Source organism: Taudactylus pleione, unplaced genomic scaffold, assembly GCF_031769625.1.
Source record: "Taudactylus pleione unplaced genomic scaffold, aTauple2 ptg000036l, whole genome shotgun sequence".
NCBI lineage: Eukaryota > Metazoa > Chordata > Amphibia > Anura > Myobatrachidae > Taudactylus > Taudactylus pleione.
The window spans coordinates 4843067-4865083 of NW_028284438.1; the positions used below are offsets into that span (position 1 = coordinate 4843067).

A 22017-nucleotide genomic window follows, 5' to 3' on the forward strand; every position below is an offset into this window, starting at 1 on the left:
TCCGGGCAACCGGAAGCGGCACCCGAAAATCGGGAGGCTCCCGGCCAAATCGGGAGGGTAGGCAAGCCTGTTCCAGGTACATGTTGATATTGAACAGTGGCAATAGCTGCAGGGCCGCCATCAGGGGGGGACTGCCGGGCCTGGAGTCCCGAGCCCGGACACTCGGGGGGCCCGCCCACTCCTCCTACCTCCCACCCACTACTTCCCTCCCTGCCAAACTTGCGGTAACTAACAGGCTCGGCCGGGGGTCCGCTCCTACCACTGCACAGCGGCCGCCCGCGCCTGCTTCTATATCCCCTGCCTACAGTATCTCTCCAACTGCCCGCCGCTACTGCCCTGTGAGAGGCAGGCAGAGAGGATGCTCCCGGCTGCTCAATTGTATTATAGGAGCATCCACAGAGCAGGCCGGGAGCATCCTCTCTGCCTGCCTCTCACAGCCAGCCATAAACAGGGCAGCAGCGGGCTGTTGGAGCGATACTGTAGGGAGGGGATATAATGGGCATGGGCGCTGTTAGGAGCACACCACCCGGCTGAGCCTGTCAGTGAACATAAGTTTGGCAGGGGGGAAGTAGTGGGCGGGCGGGTGTGAGGAGCAGGGGGGGGGGGTAGACGGGCAAACGACTTGCTGTGAGGAGCTTACTGGGAGGGTTTGCTGTGAGGTGTGCTCTGTATAATGGGGGCTGGGGGGGCCCTGCCTATTTGGTCTGTCCCGGGCCCCACTTTTTCTGATGGCAGCCCTGAATAGCTGCCATGGTCCCACCCCAGCCCAGCACACAGTAGCATGTGCTGGGCTGGGGAGACACATACTGCTGCCGCTGACAGGTAAGGGTTGGGGAGGCAGGCAGACAAAAGTGCACACTAGAGGATACTACACCCTAAGGGGCCTATTTATCAAGTAATATTTGCGGGATATTTTCAGGGATAAACCGCATATATTACATATACCACAGAGGGACTGCAGCAGGAACCTCTGATATATACTGAGGTCCCTAGATTCTCAACAGCAGCTGCAGCCCTCGATAATTAGTAAATATGCCCATAAATTCGCACCCAGCCACTGCCCCACCTGCCCAGGAGACCGCATACACCTGCACATGGCAGACTGTACAATATCATAGATCCATTATTTGGCTACTGGATGCATTCTCTGTTCTTATCCTGTGCTCTGTAAAAACTGTAATTTGTGAAGATGTGAAATTAAAACACATTATAAATAATTGCTGTTGATTATGTTCAGTGGTCAGATCATGTAGGGTAGTTGTTGTGTAGAGTGTAATAGAATTGTATTATAATGATAATGTCTATGGCTTGGTCACATTGGGTAGGCATAGGGCTCAAGATCTGTATAGCGTGTAATACAAGTATATTATGTCAAGTTGCTAGGTGTAACATTATATGTCAGACAAATATCTCTGTTCAATATCAACAGGTACCTGGAATTTGTTTTCTAACATGACAAGTATGGGGAAGAGAGGGAGAGGTGGTTAGAAGCAGGAGAATCTGGACAAGCTGTGGTTGTGATCCTGTCTGAGTATAATCCCTGGAGCCACCTCATAATGATGTCAGTGCAGCTTCACTCAGGAGATGTTACATGCCACATTATATAACAGCTTTAATGTATGATATCACATCTGCACCCAGGTGAAACTGTATGTTCTTTATCCAATGGCTTACACACAATACATAGTGTTCAACATAGTCACTGGATATGTTCATAATACACTTGTATTTTACACAGTCATCAAATTTATAGAACAATGAAGAGGAGATGTAGCAAACCTTCGAGAGAGATAAAGTGGAGAAGTTGCCCATAGCAGCCAATCAGCTTCTAGATATAATTTATCTAGTATAGTCAATAAAATGACAATTAGAAGCTGATTGGGTACTACAGGCAACTTCTCCACTTTATCCTTCTCAAAGGTTTGATACATCTCCCCCTCAAGAGATTCACCTTTCATTTGACTCAGATACAGTGGGGGAAGTGTGTGAGAGGGTGTGGTATGACTTGTCGACATTTAGAAGGTAAACATTCAGAATGTCAATAGTTAGAATGTTGACATGGATTTTAGGTCCATGTCAGCCAACCAATATGTCGACATGCACTGCATGGTTAAAATGTTGACATGTTCAGAATGTGGATATTTAACATATCAACACCAAAAAGTTTCCATATGATTCTTTCCTTATTTGAGCCTATCCCTAAACCTAACCCCTAACCCTGACTATAAACCTAAATCTAACCCTAAAAATCAACAATAAATCCTATGTTGTCCTTCAGAATGCCGACATATTAACCATGTTGCCCTAAGTGTATGTCTACATATTGGTTGTCCACCTAAAGTCCATGTTGACATTCTGACGGTCGACATTCAGCACCTGACAACATTCTGGAGTGATCATTCTGAATGTCAACTTTCTGAATGTCGACTAGCTGACTGGATACCTTGGGGCCCATTTATCATTGTATATTTGAGGTTTAATCCCCGAAAACACCCGGTTAACCACAAATATTAAGTTTCCCTGGATGTACTGTATGAAGGAGGGACTGCTGCAGGTATCTCAGATATATACTGAGGTCCCTCCATTTCCAACAGCAGCTGCAGCCCTCGATAATTAGTAAATATGCCCATAAATCCGTACCCAGCCACTTCCCCACCTGCCCAGGAGACCGCATACACCTGCACATGGCAGACTCAGAGCCGGATTTAGATCTCATGGGGCCCAGGGCAAGATACCAGTTTTGGGGGTCCCCTCCCTCAAACATTCCATAGCACTATATTTTAATTTCTGATTCTCAGCACAGAACCCCCCTCCTCCCCTCACAGCACAGACCCGCTCTTTCATTGACCCGTCTCCCACCTCAGCATAGACCACCCCCTCATGCAATGCCCCTGTACTAGTGCCCCTTATGCAATGCCCCCTGTAGCAGTGCCCTTTATGCAATTTCCCCTGTAGCACTGCCCATTATGCAATGCCCCCTGTAGTACTGCTCATTATGCAATGCCCCTGTAGCAGTGCCCCTTATGCAATGCCCCCTGTAGCAGTGCCCATTAAGCAGGGCCCCTTATTTATTAACAGTTTCTTATATAGCGCAGCATATTCCGTTGCGCTTTACAATTGTAAACATTAATAGAACAAAACTGGGTAATAACCGACAGATATATAGCTAGGGAGGGCCTGCTTGCAAGCTTACAATGCAATGCCCCCTGTAGCAGTGCCCATTATGCAGGGCCCCCTGTAGTTGTGCCCATATGCAGTGGCCCCTGTAGTTGTGCCCATATGTATTGCCCCCTGTAGTTGTGCCCTTTAAAAGTAGTGCTCCTGTAGTAGTAGTAGTGCCCCTGTAGTTGTGACCTTTAAAGTAGTGCCCCTGTAGTAGTAGTAGTAGTGCCCCTGTAGTTGTGACCTTTAAAGTAGTGCCCCTGTAGTAGTAGTAGTAGTGCCCCTGTAGTTGTTACCTTTAAAGTAGTGCCCCTGTAGTAGTAGTAGTGCCCCTGTAGTTGTGCCCTTTAAAGTAGTGCACCTGTAGTAGTAGTAGTGCCCCTGTAGTTGTGCCCTTTAAAGTAGTGCCCCTGTAGTAGTAGTAGTAGTGCCCCTGTAGTAGTAGTAGTAGTAGTGCCCCTGTAGTTGTGACCTTTAAAGTAGTGCCCCTGTAGTAGTAGTAGTAGTGCCCCTGTAGTTGTGACCTTTAAAGTAGTGCCCCTGTAGTAGTAGTAGTGCCCCTGTAGTTGTTACCTTTAAAGTAGTGCCCCTGTAGTAGTAGTAGTGCCCCTGTAGTTGTGCCCTTTAAAGTAGTGCACCTGTAGTAGTAGTAGTGCCCCTGTAGTTGTGCCCTTTAAAGTTGTGCCCCTGTAGTAGTAGAAGTGCCCCTGTAGTAGTGCCCCTTTAGTTGTGCCCTTTGCCCCTGTAGTAGTAGTCCCCCACCCCCTGCCCCCTACTTACCTGACTCCACGCGGCCGTCGTCCGGGCTGACGCTCCCGCTGCCGTACTGACTGGATCTAACTTGATTCAGCAGTCACGGACACGCAGGCTCCTCGACGTGGGTGACATCATGACGTCACCCGCGCAGTGCATCACTGGGAACGCTGGCTCTGAAGCAATCGGAGGCTTCCTTATCCTCCGATCACTTCAGAGGCCAGCGTTCACTGGCCCTGTACTGAAACTCCACCTCCTTCTTCCCTGTCCTGGTAGGAGCAGGGCTCTGGACATTGTGCTGCTGCTGCTGCTGCTGGCACCGAGACACAGCAGCAGCACGTCCAGAGCCCTGCTCCTATCAGGACAAGGAAGGAGGAGGTGGTGTTAAAATACAAGCTCTCACTAGGGCCGGATTCCGGGGGGGCCGTGGCCGGACCCCTTGGGACCCACCGGGCCCTAGGCATCCGCCTAGGATGCCTAGCGGTAAATCCGGCCCTGGGCAGACTGGACAATATCATAGATCCATTATTTGGCTACTGGATGCATTCTCTGTTCTTATCCAAGTTCCCAAAGTGAGTAAGTGTTGTATGTAATATATATCTATGGTAGGGGTGAGCGGGTTCGGATTTCTGAAATCCGAACCCCCCCGAGCCCCCCCGATCCGAGTCCGGTCCGAGTCCGACTCGACTTTTCCCGCCTGACTCGGATTCTGAAATCGAGGCAAAACGTCATCATCCCGCCTTCCGAGTCTCGCGGGTTTTGGATCCTATATAAGGTACCCGCGTCGGCGCCATTTTCTCACTCGACTGTGGACAGTGAAGAGGGAGGGTGGAAGTTAGGGCTGGCTGGGCTGTGTAGTGTAGTGTAGTGCAGAGTAGTGTTGTGCTGTGTTGTGCTGCGCTGTGCTGCTGTTGTCCATAGGGGCTGTGTCCACTACTTCAAAGTCCATAGGGGCTGGCTGTGTTGTGCTGTGCTGCTGTTGTTAATAGGGGCTGTGTCCACTACTTCAAAGTCCATAGGGGCTGGCTGGACTGTGTTGTGCAGTCAGTTGTCCATAGGGGCTGTGTCCACTCCAAAGTCCTGTGCAGTGTCCCAGTCCTAAAGGGGTGCTGTAGTGTTGTCCAGGGGGTGCTCTGTCCATCAGGGGTGCTCCCCCCAAGTGCTAAAAAAAAAAATATTTTTTCTGTGTTTGTGAATTGTGTGCGCAGTAGCCGCACGTGCATCAACAAAGTAGTGCCAAGCGTGCGCCTGTGTCATAAGTAAAGGGCCGGCTGGCTTGACCGTTAAAGGGTGCTGTAACCCCCAAAGTACACTCCAAACCAAATAAAAAATTTTTTTTCTGTGTTTGTGAATTGTGTGCGCAGTAGCCGCACGTGCATCAACAAAGTAGTGCCAAGCGTGCGCCTGTGTCATAAGTAAAGGGCCGGCTGGCTTGACCATTAAAGGGTGCTGTAACCCCCAAAGTACACTCCAGTCCAAACCAAATAACAAAATATTTTCTGTGTTTGTGAATTGTGTGCGCAGTAGCCGCACGTGCATCAACAAAGTAGTGCCAAGCGTGCGCCTGTGTCATAAGTAAAGGGCCGGCTGGCTTGACCGTTAAAGGGTGCTGTAACCCCCAAAGTACACTCCAGTCCAAACCAAATAAAAAAATATTTTCTGTGTTTGTGACTTGTGTGCACTGTGGCCGCACGTGCATCAACAAAGTAGTGCCAAGCGTGCGCCTGTGTCCCATAAGTAAAGGGCCGGCTGGCTCATTTCTTAAAGGGTGGTGTAACCCACAAAGTGCACTAGTCTCCAACAAAAATAAAAAATTATTTTCTGTGTTTGTGTGCGCCTTAGCCGCACGTATATATCAATATAACATAAATGGAGGACCAAACTTTCTCCGATAAAAATAAAATAGGGAAAGATCAAGAACCACTTCCTCCTAGTGCTGAAGCTGCTGCCACTAGTCATGACATAGACGATAACATGCCATCAACGTCGTCTGCCAAGGCCGATGCCCAATGTCATAGTAGAGGGCACATACAATCCCAAATGACAAAGTTCAGGAAAATGACGTTGAAAAAAATATTTAAATCATCTGAAGAGAAACGTAAACTTGCCAATAAGCCATTTACGACACGGAGTGGCAAGGAACGGCTAAGGTCGATCCCTATGTTCATGACTAGTGGTTCAGCTTCACATGACGATGGAAGCCCTCCTCCCGCTAAAAAAATCAAACGAGTTAAGCTGGCAAAAGCACAGCGAAGAACTGTGCGTTCTAAGAAGATATCACAAATCCCCAAGGAGAGTCCAAGTGTGGTGGCGGTTGCGATGCCTGACCTTCCCAGCACTGGACGGGAAGAGGTGGCTCTTTCCACCATTTGCACGCCCCCTGCAAGTGCTGAAAGGAGCACCCACAGTCCACTTGCTGATATGCAAATTGAAGATGTCACTGTTGAAGTACAACAGGATGAGGATACTGGTGTAGCTGGCACTGAGGAGGAAGTTGGCGAGGAGGATTCTGATGGTGATGTGGTTTGTTTAAATCAGGCTCCGGGGGAGACAGTTGTTGTCCGTGGGATGAAAAAGCCCATCACGGTCATACCTGGGCAGAAGACCAAACATTCCACCTCTTTGGTCTGGCAATATTTCTATCCAAATCCGGACAACAACTGTCTTGCCATATGTACCATATGTAAAGGTGAAATAAGTAGGGGTAGGGACGTTAACCACCTAGGAACATCCTCCCTTATACGGCACCTGCAGCACGTTCATAAAAAGTTACTGTCAAGTTCAGAAACTTTGGCTCAGACCGTAAGCAGTCCAGGGTCACCTAAATCCCTTTTTCCTGTTTTATCCAAGGAATCGGTGGATGAGGAGGATGAGGACGACATCTTGCCTCCGTAGAACCAGTTTGTGCAGGGACACATTAATTGCCAGCTTGTTTTGTGGGGGCCCAAACGAACCAATAATTTCAGCCACAGTCACGTGGCAGACCCTGGCGCTGAAATGATTGGTTTGTTAAGTGTGCATGTCCTATTTATACAACATAAGGGTGGGTGGGAGGGCCCAAGGACAATTCCATCTTGCACCTCTTTTTTTTCTTTGCAGTATGTACTGTTTGGGGCCTAGTTTTTCAAACTGCCATCCTGTCTGCCACTGCAGTGTCACTCCTAGATGGGCCACGTGTTTGTGCCGCCCACTCGTGTCACTTAGCATAGTCATCCAGCTACCTCGGTGCAACCTTTTGGCCATAAAAACAATATTGTGAGGTGTGAGGTGTTCAGAATAGACTGGAAATCAGTGGAAATGAAGGTTATTGAGGTTAATAATAGCATAGGAGCAGAAAAACCCACAAATTCTGTGATTTTAGCTGTTTTTATGCTTTTTTTAAAAAAAATACAGATCCAAAACACAAAACCCAGAACCCAAAACACGGAAGGGTGGTTTTGGCAAAACCAATCCAGATCCAAAACACGAAGAAAGATCCAGATCCAAAACCAAAACACAAAACACAAAACACGAAAAGTGACCGGTGCACACCCCTACTCTATGGTATATGCTATATATATATCCAATCTTTCTGTGGCTGGTGCTCTACTGTTTAAATTATTCTGCTTTGCCTGGTGCCCCTCTATCACAGCCGTAGCTGAAAATATACATGTACAGTGGAGAGACGGCACTCTCAGTTCTATTAAACACACAAAGGTATAACTAGTTGGAGTTTCTGAGTGTTTATTAGAGTTGAGAGTGCCATTCACTGAACATGTATATACTATATTTGAGCTACTGTTAACTTGAAGTCAGGAGATTGTCCTGTGTCCTCTCTCATTAACAAGTTGCTCACAGGGTGCTTTTTCCATTCTGTGAAAACTATAGACTGTTGTGCATGAAAATACCAGGAGATCAGCAGTTTATGAGATGTTCTATCTACCTTATCTGGCAACCACAATCATTCCACAGTCAAAGCCACATTTCTTCCTCATTCCAGTGTTTGGTCAACTTAACTCTCTCTTCACCATGTCTGCATGCTTTTATACATTGAGTTGCTACCACATGATTGGCTATTTACAGAGGCGTATTTATAATGGGTGCAGGGTGTGCGGGGCTCACAGGGGGGCCTGTACCGCACACCCTGCACCCATAAAACTTACCTCTCCGGAGTCCCACGACGGCTCCGGTGTCAACGCCTGTAAAAATGGCTGGAGAATGGCCACCGCGGCCATTTTCCCGTCGTTTGCGCATGCGCAGTACAGGGAAAATGGCCGCTGCAGCCATTCCACCCTCCTGACATAGACAAGCCCTGTGCATATCATAGTCTCATGCCCTCTGGTGACAGCTTTGTCTATTCATTATCCCTTAATTCTACAGGAGAAATCATGGATATGTCCTGCTTACCTTTCAGTCTCAATCAGTCCCAGCATCACCATACAATAGTATGGGGACCAAAATACTTTAAGCTCCAAAAATACTACATTTATAGAGCTTGATGCAGAAACCTGCTTCATCTTCAGATGGTGTTTTTTCCCAGAACACTATAAGAAGGAGGTCCAGGTTGCAAAAAGGAATTGCTTTGTCCCTGTTTGGCTCCCTCCACTGGCCATCAGGACCTTCGTGTGTATGTGTGAATTAGGGTTCACGCATGCGAACTAGCACTGCCGAGTCAGACTGATACAAAAGCATACTTGTCTACTCTCCCAAGATCTGTGGGAGGCTCCCAATTTTCAGGTAACCCCCCCCACACCCCTGGAAAAGTAGGCACTTCTCCCGCATTCTGCCCACATAGTGAAGTGGACAGGATGGGGAGAATTGTCTCTGGGAACGGCAGTCTGCGGGTAGGGGGAGGAGCTTAATGACGCAAATCTATAAGAATTGCTTCATTTGGCCCCTCCCACTATTTAAGTAAGCGATAATCATGAGAGGCGGGGCTTAATGATGTGAACTGTCTGGCCCCACCCCCATCACCACCCAACTGCTTCTCCTCTCTGGGCTTCTCTCGGGGAGAATTAGGAGAAAGTAGGTAAGTATGTACAAAAGTAACCGTGATAGGGATTGCAGGGACAGCTGATATTTGGATCAGCTATCTCCGCACTGGAGCAATGTAGAATTGCTCCAGTGTGTTAGTATCCACCGCTGCTACTCGCAGCAAGTTATATACTAAAGTGCTTAATGCATTGGCTCTAGGGTGAGGGAGCGCTGCCTGAAGTTTTACTTGCCCCAGAGCAGCCCTTAGCCACAAAAATACAATTGTAGCACAGTACTGCATTGGTGTACTGAGGCAGCAACAACAGGGAGAGAATAGCAAGCTATGTTTACTATTCAGTGTATTCACAAATATTGTATGCATTGCAGTCATAATGGGTTAATACTGTGTTGAGCTAAAGGGAGCTATATTGTGTTTACCAGGTCAAGATTGAAGTGTTTGTCCCCTAGGTTACGTTTGCTGGGCCACCACTTTCCAGGTCTCTATAGCTCACACTGCCTCAACTCTCATCTGTTTAAAATCAATAGATGTATGTTACAATGAATTAAAATGATCAGTACAGATAAATAAAACTAACACAGATATTTTTTTTTTTAAATGGCATTGATAATTTCCTTTGTCTTTATTTTACTTTCCAGTTGAGTTGATAAATAAAATATTGAATATATATCATGCCAGCCAATATTCAGTAATTATACTTTTACTTATAGCAAAACATGATTAATCAGAATGGGAAAAGTGAAGGAACCCCTACTGATTCTGTCCTGCAAACAGCCCCACAGACGCCACCTAATACACCAGATCCTCGAAGCCCCTCAAACCCTGAAAGCATTGCACCAGGTAAGCTCTTTTCTTTCACTCTCCCTGATAGGTACAGTGCAGAAACTAATGCTTCTCCTTAGGAAAGTGGTAAGTTACCCTTTGCACTCTGGGCCAGTATCGCCAAGGCAGCCAAGGACTGCTCAGCTGCCTTGGTGGGTGAAATATTATTCATGAACTGAAGATTTAGCAGATTTTTTATAGTTAGTAAATAGGACCATATGTATTCTGTATGATCCAAGAGATAATGAACATAAACAGAGTATCTCCAGGGATTAGAGATGATGTCACCAATAACAATTGTTATATAAGACATATTACACTCATACCTTAAGCTTCCACTGACATCAGTATGAGGTGACATTAGATATTACATTCAGGAAGATCACAGCCCTGACATTTATCATATTCCTACCATATCTCCTTGATTTGGGAAAAGGCCACACAAACCAGGGACAAGGGTGTAACTACCATAGGTGCAAAGGGTGTAGATGCTACTGTGTCCCTGCGTGTGCCGGGTGATACATCCGGTTACTATGATCGCATTTTGCAATGCGATCATGGACAGTAATGTCATGCCCAGATCGCATTGCAATGAGGTCAAGGGAGGTCAAACATGATATTTGGACAAGAATTAATTTTGCACCAAACCTTGGTAACAAATCAATTTGTGGAGTTATCAGAATCTCGAGAAGAGTTCAAATGTGAGCGATCAATCCCAGGGAAAATCAGTTAATAAGGGCTCAATATATTGTCTGCATTGGGAGCAAAAATGGCTAGGGCTGTATGTGCCACCCCCATTCCATGAGGAGTTGGACCATGCCAAAACAGCCACTTTAGATAACCTCTGGCTGCCTCTGCTATTATGCTCTTTCTAAGAAAGGGAAAAAATATCACACTCTGCCATGTAAAATATAATTGTGCCTTGACCACATTGGGCTAATGTAGAGTCAGCTACACCAGTGTATGTAGCATAAAATACATACAATTGCACTGTGCATGCCCAGGTCACTGACACATGTCCATTTGTGCATATATTGTATTTAAGGATTTATGTGAGTTTTATATGTGAAGCACATTGAGCACAAAAGACGGGAAATATTTTGCTCACTGATGCATCACCATGGAATAGCCTAACACAAATCCATATTGTATTGCACTAAACACAAAGCAGTATACAGTGATATTTTATTTATTTGTAAATTACCTCCGTCTCAGCGGTCTTATAGACCTACATTTTGTGGCTACAATAATTTAAGCAACACTCCTAATACATAGTAATACATAGTATCTAACATGAATATTATTAAAAGAGCAATATACACAATATGTTTAGTCTCAAAATAAGACAATTTGGGAAAAGTGCATTGCCAGTACTAAGCCATAAAGCCCGGCACTTCTGATCATGTTTATGCCCGATAATTAAAAGGGAAATGCTTTTACTAGCAAGACACAGCTAGTAAAAGCATTGCCCTTTTAAATATCGGGCATACATATGATCAGAAGCTTCATAAATAAACCCCCCTGGGCCCCAAGCGCTAACCATTCATGAAAATGCTCAGGCTGAGCCACTGTAAGGAGTCACTACCCATTTAATGACAAATGCTTGAGACTAACTGGTAATTTGGTTAATTACTTCCATTAATTGTGCAGGGCTGATTTACATTCGAATTTTGGGAAGCAGGATATCTCAGAAAAGTTATTTTTATGATGGGGATGTGGTCACATTACCCCAATTCCTCTCCCCTAAATCAGTCCTCCATTGCTGCACACACCAGCAGCAGGAACATGCTGATCGCAGTGTGCGGGGCAAACCCCTCAACATTCCTAGCAGTAAGGACAATCCGTTGGGACAGCGAAGTTGTCCCCAAAGAATCAGGACTATCCCACCTAAATTGGAATAGTAGCCATAGCCAGGATTTACTGCACAAATTTGTAAAACTGGCTCTATGACTACTTTATCTCAAGTTATATATAATAAATCAACAGAGAAAAAGCTATGATTGCTTAAGTTATTAGACATATTTACTGATCAATTAATGAATAAACTTGAGTCCATAATACAAAACAAGGGCTATGTTTGCTTTTATAAGATAAATGCATGGAACCTCCCTTAGCTGCATAAAATATAAGTCATATTGCTAAATGAATAATAACATTTCACGGTGCAGGTTTTGTTGTTGTTACTGAAATGTTTTAGTGTTTCATCTCATTTACTGTAGGATATACAGGTCCGCTTAAAGAAATTCCACCGGAAAAATTTAATGAAACTGCAGTTCCTAAGTATTATATGTCTCCTTGGCAAGAAGCTATTGTGAATGACCCCGACCTGCTAGAGGCTTTATACCCCAAAATGCCCTCACCAGGACAAAAGGTGCCTATCCCTGACTATAGGAGTTTCAACAGGTACAGTTCCCCTATACTTTCACTCCATTACAGTCTGCACCAATATTCTACCATAACCTTGTTGGACTGCAGCAGTGTTTCTCAAATCCAGTCCTCAGGCACAGCTATCAGTGCATGTTTTCTGTATGACCTAGTTGGGGCACGAATTACCGATTGAGACATACTACATGATCCGACAGTGGCACTTATTGTTTTGCTCGTGATTCTGTGAAGAAATAAACCTATAAAAAAGTAATGACTGTATTAGTGAATCACAGGGAGCCAATTTGAGAAGCAGCTACACATTTTAAAATGGGATTTATTCCATATACTGTAGATTGTAGGCTTTTCCTTTGTAAATAATGTTAGTTCATATGTGTTATGGTATTATGGTGTTACACTTCTTTCACTAAGCATGAATGTTATCTAAGCTCTTTATACCGATAGTAAGAAATTATGTTATATAAATATGTGTGCCATATTAATAAATAAAACTATTGATAGCTGAATTTAGAATACGACAATGAACAGAAAACAATAATTGCCACAATTAATTGTAAAGCTCTGGTATTAATAAGCTCTAGCATTAACAGCCCTAATGAAACAATCTCTGCATCATTTTCAAATATCTAATAAGTAATAATATGAGAATAATATGGTCTGGGAAAAAGCTGCCAGAAGTAATTTTTACGCATTAAATTAAGCATTTAATATTAGGCAATGCTTACAATAGAACTGTACAGAATGTGTATTGAGATATATATGTATATAACTATATATATATATATAATATGTCCTGGAAATGCCCGGCACTCTTCAATACAAATCAACAGCGTTCCTGGTGCTCATCCTCGCAATGATATGAATAGCCAGAAGAAATGGATGTCACTCAGGATGTCAAAAATAACCACTGTGACTAAATGGTGTGCCAACGTTTCAGGGCGCAAACCCTTTTATCTTGTTAAAAGGGTTTGCGCCCTGAAACATTGGCACACCATTTAGTTACAGTGGTTATTTTTGACATCCTGAGTGACATCCATTTCTTCTGGATATATATATATATATATATATATATATATATATATATGTACTTATTTTAATTATTTTTATGTTGGGGATAAAGTATATATAATATGTATAAAAACTTAAAAATACTGCTTCATAAGTATTCAACCCCTGTGCTGTGGAAGCACCATGTTTACAGATGAAATATATTTCCCTAATAATTGGTGGTCATTAGCGCCTTCCTGTGAATTATTAAAAAAAATGAAGCAACAGAGAGGCCAACTATCAAATTATAGGGTCTACTTACCAAGCGGTATTAGGAGACAGAATGAAAAGTGATAAGGTGCCAGCCAATCAGCTCGCAACTGTCATCTTTCAAACACAGCCTGTGAGATAGCAGTTAGGAGCTGATTGGATGGCACCTTATCACTTTCTTATCACTTTTCACTCTGTCTCCTAACTAGACCCCTAGAGGAGCTCAGAGTTCCGTGGCTGAGGCTGGAGTGAAGGTGTGCCAGTCAACCATATCAATAACTCTGTATACAAATGGCTTGTATGGGAGAGTGGCTAAAAAGAAGCTATTACTGGAACAAAAATACACATCAAAGCACATATGGAGTTTGCCAGAAAACATCAGAGTAGCCTAGGTAAAATGTGGGATAAGGTTTAGTGGTCAGATGAGACAAAATGTAGTTTTTTGGATCCAATTCAAAATTATATGTGTGGCGCAAACCTAACACTGCCCATTCCTCAGCAAACACCATTGATACAGTGAAGTGTGGTGGTCGCAGCATCCTGTTGTGGTCATGCTCTTCCTCTGCAGGGACTGGCTGTATTGTTAAAATTGAAGGAGTGATGGATAGTCCAAAATACAGTTAAATACAGTAAGACAAGCTGCTTAGTCTGCTAGAAAACTTAAGCTTAAAAGAAAGTTCAACTTTCATCAGAACTACGATCCCAAGCAAAAGGCCAAGGCAACACTGGCGTGGTTGAAAAACAAAAAGGTGAAAGTTCTACAATGGCCAAGCCCATGCAATAGAGTTGTAGTTAGGATACAAAATGGAGCCAATCCCATGGTAGTCGATGTATAATATGGGGTCCACTGCCTGGTGGTCATTGTACAATGCAGAGCTCACTGTTAGGTGAGTCCATTCCTTGATGTTCAATGTACAGTACAGAGTCTGGTCTTTTTAGTGTACCATTGTATTTTATTAGCATAATCTAAAAAAAAAAACACCTCACTTGACCCTACCTCTCTATTCATACAAATGTCCAATATCTCTCCTTCCTTCACATCCAAATCTCTAGAGACGTTTTCTACACCCACCTCTTCACCTTTCTCTCCGTTAACTCCCTCCTTGACCCTCTTAATTTTGTTTTGCAGTTTGCACCGCCTCTACTCTACAGATACTTTATTGATCCTAGTCACCACTTCTTCTCTGCTCCCTGCCCTTATTTGGGGGGGAATTGTTTCAGACCTTCTAAAAAGTGCAGAAGTTGCCTGTAGCAACCAATCAGCTGCTGTCTAGCATTTATAAAGTAATTAGTATTCTAGAAAATGATAGGTAGAAGCTGATTGGTTGATATGGCAACCGCCAATTTTTAGAAGATTTGATACATTTCCCTCTTAGACTTAAGCCGCGTATCCACTAGACGATGTAATGATCGATTGAATAATAATGATATCGTTAACATTCATTATATTGTTCAGTGAACATTGAGCCCACACTGAACTATATATCGTTCAGTGCTGGCACCCTCCCTCATCCCCGAACCTGCACGACCTGACGATATCGATGAGCGATGTCGTAAACGACCAGAGGGGGAAGGCATCGCTGGTCGTTGATGGCATATCCACTGGCCGATATAATGAACGATTGTACGATAACGATATCGTTATCGTTAATTTTATCGGCTAGTGGATACTCGGCATAAGTGACACGGTCCTCTCTTGATTTTCCTCCTATCTCTGCAACTGAGAGCAGAGCCCCTTCATGAGAGATCCGTGAGGAATTGGAGTGAGAGCACAAAGTCACAGTAAATGTACAGTAACATGCTAGTCAGGAGGCCGGAGACTGATGCAAAATGTGACATACATAACATTGTCACCTTCTATGTGAAACTCCTACACACTATCCGAAATCAGTGGGGAGATAAGATAAGAGAAAATGTAGGAGACCCAGAGCATCCGCTGACTATGACAGTCACATGACCAGTAACATAATGACTTGGAGTAAAGTATATAAATGGCGTATTCCGATGTCAGAAAGCATATTTTATATAAAAATTATTGTTTATTAAAAGTCTTATGTATTTTTTTAGATCATTTCTGGGATATGTTATAGGACCAAATTAACTCTAGAATAGCAAAGGTCATCAGGCTTCATCAAGGAGAAGTCTGATCATAAATTCAATGACAACTCCATTTACATTGTGGGAGGAATGATAAACTTTAAATTTCAGCGAGATCTACAATTAGGAGGCATTTTCTAGCTCAAATATAAATATCAGTGTAAAAATAAAAAGCAGTAACTCTGCTGGTGAAATAGGTTGTTTTAGCTATAAATGGCAGGGTATCTGTTCACTCGAAGGCCTCCAATGTCATTTAACATCTGACCAGGGCCACTGGGAACTCCATTTAGATTATGACTGACCTTGTGAGCTCATCGTCTAACCATGCTTACTATGCCCCAGCAATTCGGCCTCACCACCAGATGGAAGGATCTCTCAGGTTTGGCCTCACATGTGTGTGGCATAGATCTGTTGCTGAGTTCTGTTCTATACTCATGAAGCTAAGTAACCATTGTACGTTTAATACTAATTGCTGTGTGTTACTTTCAGAAACTTAGTAATTGTTTATTTATTGTGGGATCTGGGGAGTTATATCCTATTTATAAGAAGAGCTAATTCACATACATAATCCTTTATTCCATCATCATCATTCTAGGGCTGCCACTCCGTTTGGAGGATTTGAAAACGCATCGAAGATGATCACTTTCAATGTTCCGGATTTTGATATGAACAACCTAATATTTGATATGTCAATAAATCCTCTCAGTTCAAGAAAATCCTTTAACAGAATAGCTCATGGCTGGACAAGTGAGAACCCACATATTATAGTCTCTTCTGACGTCCTCCTGTATCCTGATGTCCCGGAAACTGATGATCTGTAAATTAAAGAGGTTTTTATAAAGAAAGTCTAAAAGTTAAATTAACTGTTTAACTGCCATGTAGATTACTAATATCAAATATTTGTCTTTTGTCTCTGATCTATATTTATTAATGTTATACTAGCAGGCCTAACTACAGTACTTTTAGGGATGTCATGTGTTTTCTTTCTTACTGTTATATTCGATCATCACCTTATCTCGGAACCATAATGTTCAGCTGTACATTTAGCTGAACTTGAATCCCTTGCTCGCTCATTAAATTGGTATTAATAAACATGGAACAGTGATGTCATTACTGTATATGCAGTCAGTGCTTGAAGAGAACTACCAATACATTACCGTAGCGCCAAGTCACAGAATTATACTAGTACAGGACAGTGGCATTGTGGTTAGTATTGTTGTCCCACAATGCTTGGGTGCTCCGGTTTATTCCCTCTCTAGAGGAAATGGTAGAACTGTAGAAATAAGTAACAATAATTATAAAAATCACATTGTTAGTAAGGTTGAAAAAAGACATAGGTCATCAAATTACATATTTCACAAATCGTAGTTCTGTTGTTCCAGGGGAAGCCAAACAAGAAAAGTTTAGTTTCATGGGGAGGTAAGGGGAGAGTACAAATACCGTACTGATCACTATAATGGCAATCTGATACATGTTCTGTATTAATACAAAGCAATGTCCACTGTTAATACCAAAGTGAGTTGATGAGACACCGACATCACCAGGGTAATACACACAGTATGCACACTGAGATAACAGGCCAATTGCCCATACTGCCAAATTGCAGTGTGTGTGGCCAGCATTACATGTGGTAAGAAAGCCAGATTCCAAGAATAAATCAGTGAGAACAAAACAAATCTGCTATCTATGCAAAACAAATCACTCAAAACATGTGTAAATAGAAATATAATTACAATATACTTCACTAATAGTAGGTAGCAAATTTTGTATATGACTGAAACCATGTATAATTGATGTGAAACATATAGGGGTCTATTTACTAAGCAGTGTTAGGAAACAGAGTGAAAAGTGATAAGAAAGTGATAAGGTGCCAGCCAATCAGCTCCCAACTGTCATTTTACAAACACAGCCTGTGAGATGTCAGTTGGCAGCTGATTGGCTGGCACCTTATCACTTTCTTATCACTTTTCACTCTGTCTCCTAACACTGCTTAGTAAATAGACCCCTTAATGTTGATCAATTGGGGCATCAATTTGTGCATTTTTTTTTTTTTTAAAGGACAAAGTTTGGGTTGTTGTGGGTGTTGTTATAACATGTCAGTCTATCATACAATATATAAAACTATACAAATAGAGAAATCTAAGAGAGAAAACTGCTGTAAATTCACACACATAGCACCTCTCACAGCACTCTGTGAATAGAAGCCCATAGGCTTCTATTGGGCAACGCATCTCCACTGCGTCCAAGCCTTGGAATGTATCGTTTTCCAGAGCTTGGTGCAAATGCAGTAAGCGGCCAAACCTCTGAATACGTCATTTTCGGAGGTTTGACAGCAGAAACCGCAATTGTTATCAAGCATCACATTCTGAATGTGATACATACTGCCACTTACCACATGCATAGCGGCATTTATTAGCACCATATGCAGTAAGTTTCACTTTCAGAACCTTGATACTTTTTGAGAAATGCTGTCAAACCTAGGAAAACTTTCTGAGTTTTGACCAAATTTTGCCGTTAGTACATCTCACCCATAGAATTTTCCAAAGTGATGGTGACTAGCTATCATACCAGAACTATTCAATGAAAGTACATTGTAATGGTACGGGCATGCAAAAGAATCCCAGGTTGTGCTTATGCAGTACAGACCAGCGGCTGTGATGTGGCCAGGACACATTTTTAACAGCTGTAATCAGCTGTAATTTTACATTGCAAAAGCGTCACTTTTTTACCATTCTATGACGGATAACATTGAATGCTGCCATCAAATAGAGAAAAACACGACCATCACAAAAAACATTGATGGCTGCAAACCATTGTCCTCCCGTACTGCTTACTGCAGCGGTCCTGGGGAGTAGAAATAGCTGGGTCAGAGGTGACGACTCAGAGTGAGGAGTGAGGTCAACCTGAGAGACACACACAGAACATGCCTGAATCAGTAGGAGTTTGATGAAAGCGGATACCGGTCAATTATTCGACAATAAAAAAAGGTCAACATGGTCATTAGGTCGACCATCATGGTGTAGACATGTATTTAGGTCAACAGGGTTAAATAGTTAACACAGTTAAAATTTTGCTTTTTAGAGTTATGGTTAGAGTTATGGTTAGAGTTATGGTTAGAGCTATGGTTAGGGTTATGGTTAGAGTTATGGTTAGAGTTATGGTTAGGGTTATGGTTAGAGTTATGGTTAGGGTTATGGTTAGAGTTATGGTTAGAGTTATGGTTAGGGTTATGGTTAGAGTTATGGTTAGGGTTAAGCTTAGGTTTAGGTATAGGGTTAGTCTAAATTAATAAAAACGCAATGTGTCGACATTTCAATGTTGACATATTAAATGTTGATATTTTGACTGTGTAGATTATTTAACTCTTTCAAACTAAATACATGTCCACACAATGATGGTCAACATTTTCATACTGTCGACATTCAGAAAAAGTCAACCTTCTGGGTTCGACCTTCTGAATGTCGACCTTAATACTGTCGACCTTTTATACCACACCTGCTTACAGGCACAATACATACCATCTTTGCTTTGTAGGTGCAGAATAAGTGAAATTACCACCAGCAAGGTGCTTGGAGGTAAAGGGCCTGAATCAGAGGTGCACACTATTGCAGGCGTGACTGCGTCTTTATGCTAATGCCCCAGCAGATGGTAATCCTACAGAGATGCCCACCATCTGTGGGGCTAATCTGCCACTGAGTGTATTAATACCCACAATCGGTCACACCATCAGAGATTGCACCAGCCCTATGGAGGCCCAGAATCTCAGTTTGAACATGGCTGCCTGTATCAGTGCCACTGCGTCATAAGACGGAGTCGCAGACCGTAACACGCCAGTGTCTGGCTACCCACCCCCTTTTACCACCCATAAACACCCACCTAAATTGCCTCTCTCTCAATGTGGAGTGCTATATGAAATATATTGGCATATTACATATAGATGTGTAATCTCAAGTGTTCAAATCCAAAATAAATAAAGCAAATCCATGAATGTTTAATAACACTTCAAGCTAAACAATGCTGTATGTATACGGTACTGAAAATTTCACAAAGACTTTATTATAAAGCAAACACAACAAGTACTATTACTATTGTGGCAGAGTAATATGAGACTAATTCCTGATGAATCATAACAAAGGTGTTGATGCTCTAACTGCCCTGGGGGTAAGTAACAACATTTATTTATACATCACTTTACTGAATAAAATAACCTTATTGATTTTTCTTCTTGACTTCATGCAATTCTGTGCAAACCGGAAGCATACATTTCCTATGTCAGTATGAAGTAGGTCTGGTTCCATTGTATTCAGTTCTCTTTTTAGGTGATCCAATATAATCTTTTAAGCATAGCTTTGTTCTACTTATACTCTGCTGATTAGCAATTTCCCTAAACAAAAATGTTCCTAAACAATATTTGGGGCCAGCTGGCTATCTACAGTATGTTTTGAATACAATGTGTTTTAGAAATGCTGAAAAACATTCTAGATAGCGAATAATTAAGTGGCAACAACAAATTCTTATGTGAAATGTTACAAATGTATTTGCTAACACTAATGTCAGGTATTACTGGTTAGTCTGGCTTGGTTTCAGTATTTTCCCAGGTGATTTTAATGTGTTGCACATTTTTCAATGACATCTACAGTATAGTAACATTTTAAACATTTAGCTCCATTTACCAACGAACCTTAATAAGAGTGGCCAGGGGTGTCTTTCTAATGGGTGCAAGGTGTGCGGTGCACATGAGCCCCTGGGTCTATGGGGGCCCACACCACACCCACCGGACCGGCGCTGCAGAGCAGCAAAAAATCACTGGGAAAATGGCTGCCATTTTCCTGGTGATTCGCACATGCGCAGAACTGATGTCCCCAGGAAAAAGGCACGGGCACCATTTTCCCAGAGTCCGGCACATGCACGGTAGATTCTGGCATGAAGACAGAATCTACTTCACTGACAGAGAGGAGGGGACCCAAACTGAGGTTGCACACGGGCCACCTCCTCCCTTAAAACGCTCTTGCCAGTGGCATAAATTGTTTAGTATCGCAGTGATACTAACGAATATGACACTTATACTTTACATTACTTACGCCGCCAGCGAGGTCCAGCGATGTCCTTCTACTCAGTAGCAGTGACAGGCTGTTGTGTCATACGCATTCGAGGAGGCCAGTCTACACATGCGCATGACACTTTCACCCAGCAGAGACACAGCAAAGCTTGGAAGGCTGTTACTGGGTCCCCATTGCCGGACATCTATAGATGGCGTCAGTGATACAGCGGTCTATTTACTAAGCAGTGTTAGGAGACAGAGTGAAAAGTGATAAGAAAGTGATAAGGTGCCAGCCAATCAGCTCCCAACTGTCATCTCACAGGCTGTGTTTGAAAAATGACAGTTGGGAGCTGATTGGCTGGCACCTTATCACTTTCTTATCACTTTTCACTCTGTCTCCTAACACTGCTTAGTAAATAGACCCCCACAGTGACAAACAGTTGTCATTTTAGGCAGGGTACATATAAGAACGATGTGTTGTCCAGCTGACCTGATGCCCAATGGAAGGATATATCAGATATATCGGCCATACACACTGCACGATCCGGTGTATGACCGCGCGATATACTCTTCCATCCCGCATTCACCTGCATGGCGTCGTCAGCGACACCGTCCCATATGCCATGCAGCACATCACTGGTGACGCACATGAACGTGCGATTGAGTGTACACACTGAGCGACATGGTGTTGGAACGATATATTGTCCAATTTATCGGCTGGTGTATACCCGACCTTGGTTTACCGCTGGTTGTTAAATATTGAAAGGAGGACATAACCCCTTTAGCGAGTGCTAAAGGGTTATGTCTTGTTGATAAATGGGGCCCCTAGAACACAACAGTGAGCCGAATTCAGATGTGGACACAATGCCAACATTTATGCAGTTTTAGTGATTGTTAGCTATAGTGCAAGCGTGTAAGCCGCTCTGGCCACATGCAGCGATTATGCTCACACAGAGGATTCACTCGCAAAGTGAGTGACAGGTAGTCAGCTTTTATGAGAGGTAACGGGGGGGAAGGGGGGTTAGAAAAACACAGGTGTGTCGGACCGTTTAAACACTTTTTTCGAAGCGTCCATAAATTAGCCACTGCGTCCTTGCACACAGCAGGAGAGCCCTCTGCGTGTCTGGAGACTCACTATGACTGCAATAGCTAAGACTTACTCAGAAGGATGATGGCTGCCTGATCTGAGTTCAATGTTTTTGATGTTTCTAATTTTGTGCGCGAGCAGCGGATGTAAGATGCTTTCAGTGGGTGTCTCTATACGGTGGATGACAAATGAGACATTAGCATATTTTAGCAATTGTGATCTGTGAGAGATTGCAGCTGTGATGACATTTATGTCCACATCTGCATCTCGCCCAGTTGCAATAAACCTAATCATCCTATCCTTTAAGCGCTTTTTAGATGTAAGTGACAGAAAATTGCAGTAACAGCAATTGTAAATTAGTCCTCAAGGAAGTTTACACTTAACCAATGCAAACTCAATTTCACTTTACACAAAATATTATTTTGTTTTAATGACAAAGCC

General features: G+C 43.1%; 1 protein-coding gene across 1 annotated transcript in view; it reads left to right on the forward strand.

Annotated features, from left to right (window-relative positions):
* Positions 1-16558, forward strand: part of MYOZ2 (myozenin 2) — a 78976-nt gene extending 62418 nt beyond the window's left edge. The window contains exons 4-6 of the mRNA XM_088452218.1: positions 9598-9727; positions 11929-12112; positions 16044-16558. Coding sequence (XP_088308344.1) covers positions 9598-9727; positions 11929-12112; positions 16044-16269 — 540 coding nt within the window. The 3' untranslated portion in view covers positions 16270-16558. The remainder of the gene's footprint in view (positions 1-9597; positions 9728-11928; positions 12113-16043) is intronic.
* The last annotated feature ends 5459 nt before the right edge of the window (positions 16559-22017 follow it).